This window comes from Oncorhynchus masou, chromosome 3 (assembly GCF_036934945.1).
Source record: "Oncorhynchus masou masou isolate Uvic2021 chromosome 3, UVic_Omas_1.1, whole genome shotgun sequence".
Classification (NCBI taxonomy): Eukaryota; Metazoa; Chordata; class Actinopteri; order Salmoniformes; family Salmonidae; genus Oncorhynchus; species Oncorhynchus masou.
This window is the reverse complement of record NC_088214.1, coordinates 32,673,329-32,686,050: the sequence shown is the minus strand read 5'-3', so window position 1 is coordinate 32,686,050 and position 12,722 is coordinate 32,673,329. Positions and strand designations below refer to the sequence as shown.

Below are 12,722 nucleotides of genomic sequence, written 5' to 3'. Positions count from 1 at the left end.
CTCAACCCCTACAGCCCTGGCTCCCTACAAACCCCTGGCCGACCTCACGCCCCCCATCTCAACCCCTACAGCCCTGGCTCCCTACACACCCCTGGCCTACCTCACGCCCCCGATCTCAACCCCTACAGCCCTGGCTCCTTACACACCCCTGGCCTACCTCACGCCCCCGATCTCAACCCCTACAGCCCTGGCTCCCTACACACCCCTGGCCTACCTCACGCCCCCCGATCTCAACCCCTACAGCCCCGGCCTACCTCACGCCCCCCCCGATCGCTCCCAACAGCATCACCTGAAGCGATTAGAGGCGTGCTCTCAACTTTCCCAAACAAACCTGTCGATTTGATTGAATCAAAAAGTCACTTGAAACGAATTAAAAGCGCAAAGAGGAGAGGAGAGACGAGGAGGCAGTGGAGGATGTAATTGCTGGAGGGAGCCCATGTGGAGAGCGCTGAACGCTTCTGGGGCTCTTTTTTTAAAGCAGCGCTCCTCTCTCTCTCTCTCTCACACTATCTACCTTAGACCGCATGCTGATAGACCATGAATATCAAACACCTGGGGGATAGACAGAGGAGTCCAGACAGACTGATGTGGAGGTGTGTGCGGTGCACAAAGAGAGACCCACACGCACACACACACACACCTCATGGAGGAGGCAGCGAGTCATTAAACACAGTGGAACTGTAAGCAAAGAAAAGGACGTCACCTTTCAGCCCTTTATAATCACCGTCATACGAGGTCATGTGTTTTTAATTTTTATTTTATTTTTTTATAAATAACTCTCATCTCTGAAGGCATAGTCGCAAAGAGCAACAGCCCCTGCCTCATCCGCTTAAACATCCACACATCTCACGCAGTACACATGAGATCAGAATGGCTTCAGATTAGAATGAGACTCCAGATCCATCCGTGTCCTCTTCCTCCTCTATACTGTGACTGTGTGATGGCAATTACCCAGCTAGCAGCTGCTCCCAGCCACAGCGTGCTGTATACGCAGAAACAGGTGGCAGCTTGAAACATCACTTTAATTAAGGCAAGAGCTTGTTCTCCACTAGAGTCACTGGGCCTTCTGATTGACTCATACATTCACACACTAGAGACATGAATGCAGTCGCATCTGCACGGGGGCACAAATAACACTGTGTGTGCGCGCGTTGTGTGTGTGCGCGCGTTGTGTGTGTGTGTGCGCGCGTTGTGTGTGTGTGCGCGTGAGGCAGAGAGCGGGGGCAGAAAGAGCCACAACAATTATTCATCGGAGTCGAGCGAGTCGAAAATGTGTCTGTGTGACCATAGATCAATGTGGCTTGGCTTTACATTACATTACATTACAGGGTAACTGGCACTGATGCCTTCTCAATATCAACTTGCAGTCATTTTCTGTAACTCAGTATAACTAATAGCACCATCATAACAAGAAGTTCACAATGATATCAGCTATTATAAATATTATTAGCAGTGGATTTACACTAATGTGTATTCCAAATGGCGCCCTATATAATGCACTACTTATACATTTCCTAATGTCCAACATACTGTTTGCTTAACCCGGAAGCCAGCCGCGGCAACGCCGTACAACTGGCGACCGAAGTCAGCGTGCATGTGCCCGGCCCGCCACAAGCAGTCGCTAGAGCGCGATGGTACAAGGACATCCCGGACGGTCTAACCCCCCCCCCCCCCCCCCTAACCCGGACGACGCCGGGCCAATGGTGCGCGCCGCCTCATGGGTCTCCCGGTCGCGGCTGGTTGCGACACAGCCTGGGATCGAACCCGGGTCTGTCCTGACGCCTCGAGCACCACAATGCCTTAGACCGTTGCAACACTCGGGAGGCCATAATGCACTACTTCTGACCAAAGCCATATGGGCCATGTTTCGAAGTGCACTATATAGGGAACAGGGTGCCATTTGAGATGTAGCCTATATGTATTAGATCAGTGCTGCCCTGCGACGGCAGGTGTAAAGGCAGTTACTTCCTAAATCAGCACAGAGTGACAGAGCGTATAGACCACAAGGCATACCCACCTACGGCCACATTTACTGTTACTTAGGCATTTCCCAATGAACAGCCCAACTGACTCTCACTCAGTCTGCTGCACAACAGTCCAAAGTGTTACCTTTGCTTCACGGCTCCTGATGGACTCAGTCCCTCCTCAGAGCAGAGGGATGATGTCATGCGGAGGGCACTGTGTGCATCCCAAATGGCACCCTTTGCCCTGTATGGTGCACTCCAGGAGTACACTATATAGGGACACGGGTGCCATTTGGGACGCAGGCACTGCTGTGGGTGGTTACCTCAGTCAGCCAGTGGGGCTCCGTGGCCGACACGGCCTCCCTCACGGAGCGACGCTGGAGAGGGGAACAGTCAGACCTGTGGTTACATTCCACACACACACACACACACACACACACACACACACCAGAGACGACCGCAGGCCCGTCCTTCCATGGTACCAATGCCACCACAAGCAACAAACCCCAGAAATGTCAGCAGGAGTGGCAATTAACCATGTTCATGAACGCATCTCAAAGGCACTTTATTGGCTATATAGTGTATTACTTTTGACCAGGGCCCATAGTGTCAACAATAGCATGTACCTCTGGGTAACGGAAGCACCCCCCCCCCCCACAGAGAGATAATCAATTATTAACAGCGATTATACGTTTATTAATTATTAACGTTGCCAAAGTGCTGAGCTAATTCATGTGGAGGGTCAAGGTGATGTTGCCTATTGTCTCTGTGTGTTCGACCTGTTTTAGTGAGAGGGGGGATCGGAGAGTGGCTGCAGGCTGCTATGGCTTCAAGTGAGGCCTCAGGTTAATTGGTCCAGTACAGAGAGAGCGTGCCATTTGGCGTGTGGAGCTCTTAACTTTGTTCCCCTGTCCCCCCCAGTCTCCCTCCATCTCACCCTGCCTTCCTCCCGCCATCCAGCTACTGGAAGAGGGCCATTCAGATGAGATGGGGGGGCTAATGCGCTAAAACGTCTCCTACCGGGAAACAGAGATTGGTTCCCAAATGGCACCCTATTCCCTATATAGTGCACTACTTTTGACCAGGGCCCATGTTCTGTACTTGTATCAGAGCCTCAGTGCTGCTGTCTGCGTGGCACCACAACAGAACAGTGAAGTTCATGTGTTGTTGAGAGTTGTGTGGAACAAAGCCTCTAACAAGAGATAACATCTGCTGGGTATAATTGTGGAGCCCATTATGGAGGGAATATGCCGGGAAGGAGAGAACAAAGGGATTCATTGGCGAGGATTGTAAAATCATACACGAGAGAGAGAGAGAGAGAGAGAGAGAGAGAGAGAGAGAGAGAGAGAGAGAGAGAGAGAGAGACAGAGAGAGTGAGAGACAGAGAGAGAGTGAGAAACAGAGAGAGAGTGAGAAACAGAGAGAGAGAGAGAGAGAGAGAGAGAGAGAGACAGAGAGACAGAGAGAGAGACAGAGAGAGACAGAGAGAGACAGAGAGAGAGTGAGAGACAGAGAGAGAGTGAGAGACAGAGAGAGAGTGAGAAACAGAGAGAGAGACAGAGAGAGACAGAGAGAGAGACAGAGAGAGACAGAGAGAGACAGAGAGAGACAGAGAGAGACAGAGAGAGAGACAGAGAGAGAGACAGAGAGAGAGACAGAGAGAGACAGAGAGAGACAGAGAGAGACAGAGAGAGACAGAGAGAGACAGAGAGAGAGACAGAGAGAGACAGAGAGAGACTGAGAGAGACAGAGAGAGAGAGACAGAGAGAGAGAGACAGAGAGAGACAGAGAGAGACAGAGAGAGAGAGACAGAGAGACAGAGAGAGAGAGACAGAGACAGAGAGAGAGAGAGAGACAGAGAGAGAGAGACAGAGAGAGAGAGACAGAGAGAGAGAGACAGAGAGACAGAGAGAGAGAGACAGAGAGAGAGAGACAGACAGAGAGAGACAGAGAGAGAGACAGAGAGAGAGACAGAGAGACAGAGAGAGAGACAGAGAGACAGAGAGAGAGACAGAGAGACAGAGACAGCCTTGAGATCTAAGGTGTACAACGTGTAGGCCAACTTTATGAAGGAATTAATTGGCGAGGTTTGTAGAATCACACAGGAGTGAGCGATTACTCAGGGATCTAAGGTGCCCAACTCTGGATTGTGTCTCATCTGAGCACAACGATAACACTCCGGAGCCGTTCCACATGAGGCCGTTCTAACAGCAGCCATGACACACCTCCTGGTCTGGTGTGAATGGTTTACTGGAAAGGGAAGGACCGCCCTGATGTAAACGCGTCGTGGAACGCCCACTCTGGGCTGCTACCTCGCTCGCCAACTGAGGAGCGTGAATTGAGGAGCAAACTGAACACGTCACAGAAGCACCAAATTAGCTGGTCAATGAAGCTTGAGAATGGCTGGCTGACATAGTTCATAATGAATCACCTTGATAGTATAACAACCCAGTATAACAAACCCTCTGCCTCGTTAAATAAAGGTTAAACAAAATACAAATTGGTGAAAACAACAAGGACCCCATTCTATGTTTAAATACAGTCCTACGACACAGTGGGTCAGTCAACGATGAGCTTTCCTCTCATCAGTTGAGAGCAACGTTAAAAGGCCATGTAAATGGTCTCCTCATGACCCCAAACAAGGTCAAATAGCACAATGAGCATTCGACCCCATTCAGAGAAAGTCATCTATGAGTGTGGCCAGGTTGTCAATGGCACTGCATCAATGGGCGTGTCCCTGAGCAGATTATTCAAGTAGTGAAAACACACCCTTCTCTACGGTACTCCACTGAACTCCTACATCAGCGCATCACGGGACTTGCAGAATTGTGCAATAAAGTACATTTCCTTTGACTGCACACCATCATACATTAATCACTTTTGACAACGGTCGACGCTCGACATTTACACACCTGAAAATATCTACCACGTTACTAACAGGCACAGCAGAGGACAATTTGAACCTGCACTAGACGTGATGTTCATAGTCTTGGGAGTTTTGTATGCTGTATTAGCGAAGAACAGGCTCAAAGTATTGGCTGGAAGAGAACGAATGGTTTCTTGACACTTGCTTCCAACCACTATCACGAAGCCATCCTCCTCTCACCAGCCTCCACTGACTCAGTGTAGGGGACAGGTAACAGGTAAACACGGGGTTTGGGTGACTCTTACCAAATCTCTGGGGCTTTGCATCTGGGGCTCTGCATTCTAGAGGAAACAGAGTGTCAGAAGATACAACAGTAGTCAATGACACATGTTTGCAGCAATATGTGTGCATCAAATCTAACTGAGGGAGGAGCACATCGGGCTCATTCAAATCCCGACCCTTGAAGCCAGTTCCACTGCTGATGTTCATGTTCCTCCTCTAAGGACTGATTTAGACCTGGGACACCAGGTGGGTCCAATTAATTGTTCAGGTTGAACAGAAAACCAGCAGTTCTCTGGACTTCCAGGCTCACATTTGAATAGTAGACTGACAGAAATCCAAACTACCATCCATGGACTATTTTATTTCACCTTTATTCAACCATGTAGGATAGTTGAGAACAAGTTCTCATTTACAACAGCGACCTGGCCAAGATAAAGCACAGCAGCGACACAAACAGCAGCACAGAGCTACATGGACTAAACAAGCGTACAGTCTATAACACAATAGAAAAAAAGAGAGGCAATACATAGGCCATAGTAGCAAAGTAATTACAAGTTAGCAGATTAACACTGGAGTGATATATGAGCAGATGATGATGTGTAAGTAGTGATCCTGGTGTGCAAAAGAGCAGAAAAGTAAAAACAAAATGGGGATGAGGTAGGTAGATTGGGTGGGCTATTTACAGATGGACTATGTACGGCTGCAGCGATCGGTTAGCTGCTCAGACAGCTGATGTTTAAAGTTAGTGAGGGAAATGTAAGTCTCCACCTAATGTAGACTGTGCAGTAGAAGTGGGCTACCCAGTGTTCACACACTCCAACAGAGTGCATTTCTTTACCAAACTACATGCTCACATGTACCACTATAGCCCATCTATGGATATTACCAGCATATCAGTAATCATTGCCTGGGGGCAGGGAATAACTCAGAGAAGCTGCTCCAGCTCTCTTCCCCACTACTAGAGTCAGAAGAACCAGGCCTGTGTTTTCTCCCTGGGGGTAGAAGCGGTTCTCTCCGCTGTGTAATATTTATACCCTCCTCCCGTCATGTGTGTCAGACGAGATAGCAGACAGATACCTCCAGCTTGCATCCCAAATGGCACCCAATTCCCTACATAGTGCACTACTTTTGACCGGGGCCCCATAGGGAAAAGGGTGTTCCATTTGGGACACATCCTCCTGAGTGAAAGAAAGGCTCTGGACTAATCAAAAGATGAGTATTGATCCCGATGAGGCCTGGATGAACGCCCCTGGGCTCAACATCTAACTCAGCCCGGCCAGAATGATTGGCCCAGAGTGACAGCCAGCCAATAGGGTGTGTGCGTCTTCAGTTGTAATAACTGTCACTGTTGGAGGGGGTTGGTTGAACCTGCTGTTGGTTGCTGGTGGCTGTGATCCACTAATGGTGAGAGGAGAACACTCTGGCCCATTATTATCACAACAGGGAGGGGGGGGAATTTAAGTGCTACTCTGTTCTATAACTCAGCCTGGCGCAACATCCCGGGTGTTAAAGAAGCATACTGGCGGTTTGGTTGGGAGATCGATTAGTAGCCAGTGACTTGGGTAGTAAATACTGATCAACCTCGGCGGGAATGCCTGCGCACCAAATGGCACCCTACTCCCTTTCTAGTGCACCACTTTTGACCAGGGCCTCTAGTCAAAAGTAGTGCACTTTGTAGGTAATAGGGGGCCATTTGGAACACATACACTATGATTTAGACCTCAGGACTAACCCCAGCATTAACTCTACCTATTCCTTTCATCAGACACACTAACAGAACCCCAGATGTGTTGTTTCATAAAAAAAACGTGTATTGACAAAACTTTTCAATTAAAACAAATTAAAACACACGGCACGTCTATATAAACACATTACATGGCATTTTTAATTTTAATTTTACCTTTATTTTACTAGGCAAGTCAGTTAAGAACTAATTATTATTTTCAATGACAGCCTAGGAACAGTGGGTTAACTGCCTTGTTCAGGGGCAGAATGACAGATTTGTACCTTGTCAGCTCGGGGATTCGAACTTGCATCCTTTCGGTTACTAGTCCAACGCTCTAACCACTAGGCTACCCTAGTGCCATTATAATCTCAAACTGAGTAGTCACCCTCTAGTCACTCTGACAACATACCATGGTTGCGGTTCAAATGGCACCCTATTCCCCATTTAGTGCACTACTTTTGAACAGGACCTATTGTGTGGGTTCTGAATCTGATTGATATTCCACCCAACAACAAGTGCATTTCTCAGTCTGTCCCTAACTTGCCTGCTTTCTCACCCATCCATCAATCAATCTATCCAATTTGTTCTGAGGGAGTGGAGCGCTACAGGTTCCCACCGAGAATACTTGGATCAGGGTCTACGTCCCAAATGGCGCTCCACCCTCTACATAGTGCACTACATTTGACCAGGATCCATAGGGCTCTGATCAAAAGTAGTGCACTATGTAGGGAATAGGATGCCATTTGGGACATAGACACGGATAAGAGAGAGTAGCGCCGTGCCAGAGTAGCACAATCAATCTGCATGCTGCATTGGCATGTTGTGTGAGGAGGAGAATGGAAGGAAAACACAATACTTACTGGGGAACTTGGGAGATTAACCGTGACAAGGTATAAGACGCACACAGCCACAGGGCCCCACGACATGCATATTGATGTACACACACACTTTCCTGAGAGTAGGGGACATTATGACAAATGGGGACTCTAAGCATCCTAGAGAGGAGGGAATGTAGAGTTTGCAGTGTTAGGGGAGCAGAGAGACCTACCAGGAAGGTCTCCTCCTGACGTAGCACCACCAGCCCCACAGCTCCTCCCATAGGCGTGGCCCTCAGCAGAGCGACCACTTCCTCCTGGGTCCGACCAACCAAGTCCACTCCATTCACCTGGAACACATACGGCAATTAGTAACATACAGATTCACATTCTGATTTTGACCCCTAAATCCCACACTGAGTAACCCGCTGCCATTCACTGATCCCACCAAGACACTATTATGAGCCTAAACAACATGTTCCTACGTGCCAGAAGTCACACCGTATTATAGGCTAACACAACATTAACCATTGGGAACAGAGATCTAGAAACAGGGTGACCAGACAATGAGAGCGTTTTACCGAAGCATCCCCTGGTCTCGGGTCTCACCTCCAGCAGCCTGTCTCCAGCCTTGAGGCGTCCGTCCTGGATGGCAGCTCCTCGGGGCAGGATGTTCTTCACGTAGATGGGCGCCGAGCCGCCGATGGGGACGTCGCGCGAAGTGATGCTGAAACCCAGACCCTCTGGACCTAAGGGATGAAACAGGAGGATGTGAAACGCCTGTCACATTTAGACTCCCCTCATATCACAGGTACAAGAAGGTCTACACAGCAGCAAGACATTCTGGCTGTGTTTGAAATGTGTCTTGCCTCCTACTTACCAAAACGACATACTGTGTATTACACATACTACATACTATTTAGAACGTACTGTTTAGTGGAAATGTATGCAGTAAGCAACAAATATCAACATACTAGGCTCACCCATACCAAGAACATGTAATCTAATTTGCAATTGCGTTGCTTCCCGCCATCTGTTCATTTCGCGTCCCCTTCTCTTGATTATCAGCGTTTTTTTTTTGTTTTTTTACCTTTATTTAACCAGGCAAGTCAGTTAAGAACAAATTCTTATTTTCAATGACGGCCTGGGAACAGTGTGTTAACTGCCTGTTCAGGGGCAGAACGACAGATTTGTACCTTCTCAGCTTGGGGGTTTGAACTTGCAAGTCCAACGCTCTAACCACTAGGCTACCCTGCCGCCCCTTGTCAAACATGTGGGTCGGAAAAGACAATTCTCTTCCTCAATAGCATGCAGCGATTTCCAGATGTAAAGCCAAAATGGCTATGACATCCTGGCATTTAAAGTATACTTAATGTTCGGAAATTTCACTTACTATAAAACGTGTTCAATTCGCATACCCAAAAAGCCTATCTACAAAGCAAGTATGGGTATTCAGACATGGCCATGAGGCATTCCAAAGTGAAAATGCAACATGGGAAGGATTCTGGACAGCTAGTATGAAAGGCTGAGACGAAGCGTATTGACCTACGGAATCCGCCTGGCCTGAATCAGAGTCCAGAGTTTGAGGATGGTATCTCTCTCTCCTCTCCCGCCGGCACCACAGTCCGATCATTAGAAGAATGTCTGCCAAGCCTAACCCCTCTGTCTCTGTCGGAGATGTGTATGGTAATGCAGGCAAGGCAAACACAGAGAGGATTCCAGAACACTCTGAGGATTCTGTTTCAGAGCAATCTAAATCCCCTCCATGTCAATAAGCCAATCAACTTCCCACCATAGGACGGGCCCGTATTATAGTTACCGGTAAATGGCATTAGCATTAATGCGTTTCATTTGGTACACGGGATCTTTCAAGACAAGTTAGATCAGTCTTGTAATATCCCAGATTGATTGTGTTAGAGTTTTGTGAAAAAGCCAGTGAGTTTGTTCTGTTGACATCTTAAAGGGATACGTCGGGATTTCTGCAAAAAAGCCATCTTTTTATTTCCCCAAAGTCAAATTAACTCGTGGATACCATTTTCATGTCTGTGTGTGCAGTTTGAAAGAAGTTGCTAACTAGCGTTAGCACAATTGCTAACTAGTATTAGCACAATGACTGGAAGTCTATGGCAAAAGCTAGCTGTTACCATAGACTTCCAGTCATTGCGCTCAAAGCTAGTAAGCAACTTCCTTCAAACTGCACACACACAGACATTAAAATGGTATCAGACTCTGGGGAAGTAGTTAAAGGTCTTCATTGCCAAAATTTTGAAGTAGCCCTTTAAGATGTCGACAAACCAACTAAATCTATCCACCAAATAAGGTTCAGTCTGCTGCACTCAAAACACAACAAACAAGCCAAAGGCTGTAGATGTTATTAACAGTGCTATGTTTATGTAGGCCTCCTTTCAAAAGAAACTGAATAAAAACCTAATAGTATGATACACACCTGGATGTGGTCTGTGGGGACTGTATAAATGGCACCCTATTCCCTACATAGTGCACTACTTTTAACCAGAGCCCTATGGGCCGTGGTCAAAAATAGTGCACTATAGCGAATAGGGTGCTGTTTGGGACACATACATCATACCTGGCCAAGGCAGTGAAGAGATCCCTACGCAGTGCTAGTGTGCCATACGGAGCGGCCCGTTGATTTTCAACATGCCTTTTGACGTAGTGTACACTACACAGACGATTGGCTGCCTAGCAACAAGCCCTCTGTCTCCCCCAGTTGCCCGTGCCGGCACACACAACTGGTCTCCTATGGCCTGCCTACCTGCCTGACTGCGTGTCTCCTATTGCAGAGGCCTGTGCTGTGCCAACTCTGTCCAGCTGTTAGTCACTACATACACTCCAGAGATGTGTTGAATTTGGAATGAATGGATCAATCTGGATCTGCAACACATTTTCTCTCTACCATTTCAGGCAAAGGTGGGAGGCCTTTTGGCCATCTTTATTGACATTTAAGGCAACATTGACTGATTCTGATATGTGTGTCTGTTCATTAAAAGAGCAATGAGAAGCGTACTGTACCAGTCAAACGTTTGGACACCTACTCATTCCAGGGATTCTCTTTATTTTCATCTATATTCTAGAATAATAGTGAAGACATCAAAACGATGAAATAAAACGTATGGAATCATGTAGCAATAAAGCTCCCGAGTGGCGCAGCGATCTAAGGCACGGCCTCTCAGTGCTAGAGGCGTCACTACAGACCCTGCTTTGATTCCAGGCTGTATCACAACCGGCCGAGTGGCGTAAGCGATCTAAGGCACGGCCTCTCAGTGCTAGAGGCCACTACAGACCCTGGTTCGATTCCAGGCTGTATCACAACCGGCCGTGATTGGGAGTCCCGTAGGGCGCCGCACAACTGGCCCAGCGTCGTCCGGGTTAGGGTTTGGTCGGGGTAGGCCGTCATTGTAAATAAGAATTTGTTCTTAACTGACTTGCCTAGTTAAATGAAACATTTAGAAAAGTAAGCAAAAAAAGTGTTAAACATATCAAAATATATTTTATATTTGAGATTCTTTGAAGTAGCCACCCCCTTGCCTTGATGGAGCAGTTTGAGAGAGTGCAAAGCTGTCATGAGGTTTGTCACTTGGAATGAATTTCAATTAACAGGTGTGCCAAGAAACACGAGCAAAGGACATTAGACCGTTGGAAATCTGTCCCTTTGTCTGAGGAGTCCAAATTTGAGATTTTTGTTTCCGAACACCGTGTCTTTGTGAGACGCAGAGTAGGTGCACGGATGATCTCCACATGTGTGGTTCCCACCGTGAAGCATGGAGGAGGTGGTGTGATGGTGCTTTGCTGGTGACACTGTGTTTTATTTAGAATTCAAGGCACGCTTAACCAGAATGGCTACCACAGCATTCTGCAGTGATACACCATCCCATCTGGTTTGCACTTAGTGGGACTATCATTTGTTTTTCAACAGGACAATGACCCAAAACACACCTGCTTGTAAGGGCCATTTAACCAAGAAGGAGAGTGATGGAGTGCTGCATCAGATGACCTGGCCTCCACAATCCCCGAACTCAACCCAATTGAGATGGTTTGGGAAGAGTTGGACCGAAGAGTGAAGGAAAAACAGCCAACAAGTGCTCAGCATATATGTGGGAACTCCTTCAAGACTGTTGGAAAAGCATTCCAGGTGAAGCTGGTTGAGAAAATGCCAAGAGTGTGCAAAGCTGTCATCAAGGCAAAGGGTGGCACTTTGAAGAATCTCAAATATTAAATAGATTTTCATTTGTTTAAAACTGTTTTTGCTTACTACATGATTCCATATGTGGTATTTCGTAGTTTTGATGTCTTCACTATTATTAAAAAGTAAAAATAAAGAAAAACCTTTGAATGAGTAGGTGTCCAAACCTATGACTGGTACTGTGTGTTAATTTTGAAGTGACTGTAATAATATGAATATTTCTTTTGAACCAAACAATTTGACAATGTCTTCTTTGAAGTCCTAAATAGAATAGTCATTTATTCATACAACTTCATCACACAAACCTAAACACAAGTTATTTTTCCTCTGAGGCTGAGAAGCTAAATTCTTCAATCAAATCAAATCAAATGTATTTATATAGCCCTTCGTACATCAGCTGATATCTCAAAGTGCTGTACAGAAACCCAGCCTAAAACCCCAAACAGCAAGCAATGCAGGTGTAGAAGCACGGTGGATAGGAAAAACTCCCTAGAAAGGCCAAACCCTAGGAAGAAACCTAGAGAGGAACCAGGCTATGTGGGGTGGCCAGTCCTCTTCTGGCTGTGCTGGGTGGAGATTATAACAGAACATGGCCAAGATGTTCATTCTTAGAATGAGGGAAGGAAAGAAGGCAATTTTCTCAGACCCACCATGGCTGGAGAGGATTACAGCGATGCTTTCTCTGTCGGGCTAATCACAAACCACCTCTGTGAAGAATGGATTCCAACCATTCAATATGTAGGACCAGGAGCTTTTCCTGACCACATGAACTGACCTGGGGGAAAAACCCCTCTGGGCCTTGGGATGGTCATAGTCAGGAAAAGCTCACGGCCCTCCTGAGGTTAAACAGATGCTGAGCTTAAGGTGT

General features: G+C 47.1%; 1 protein-coding gene across 1 annotated transcript in view; it reads right to left on the bottom strand.

Moving 5' to 3' along the window:
• The window catches only part of LOC135514833 (partitioning defective 3 homolog), a 250,086-nt gene that overhangs the window by 98,933 nt on the left and 138,431 nt on the right, over positions 1-12,722 (bottom strand). The window contains 4 exon segments of the mRNA XM_064938485.1: positions 2,288-2,341; positions 5,136-5,171; positions 7,887-8,003; positions 8,263-8,402. Coding sequence (XP_064794557.1) covers positions 2,288-2,341; positions 5,136-5,171; positions 7,887-8,003; positions 8,263-8,402 — 347 coding nt within the window.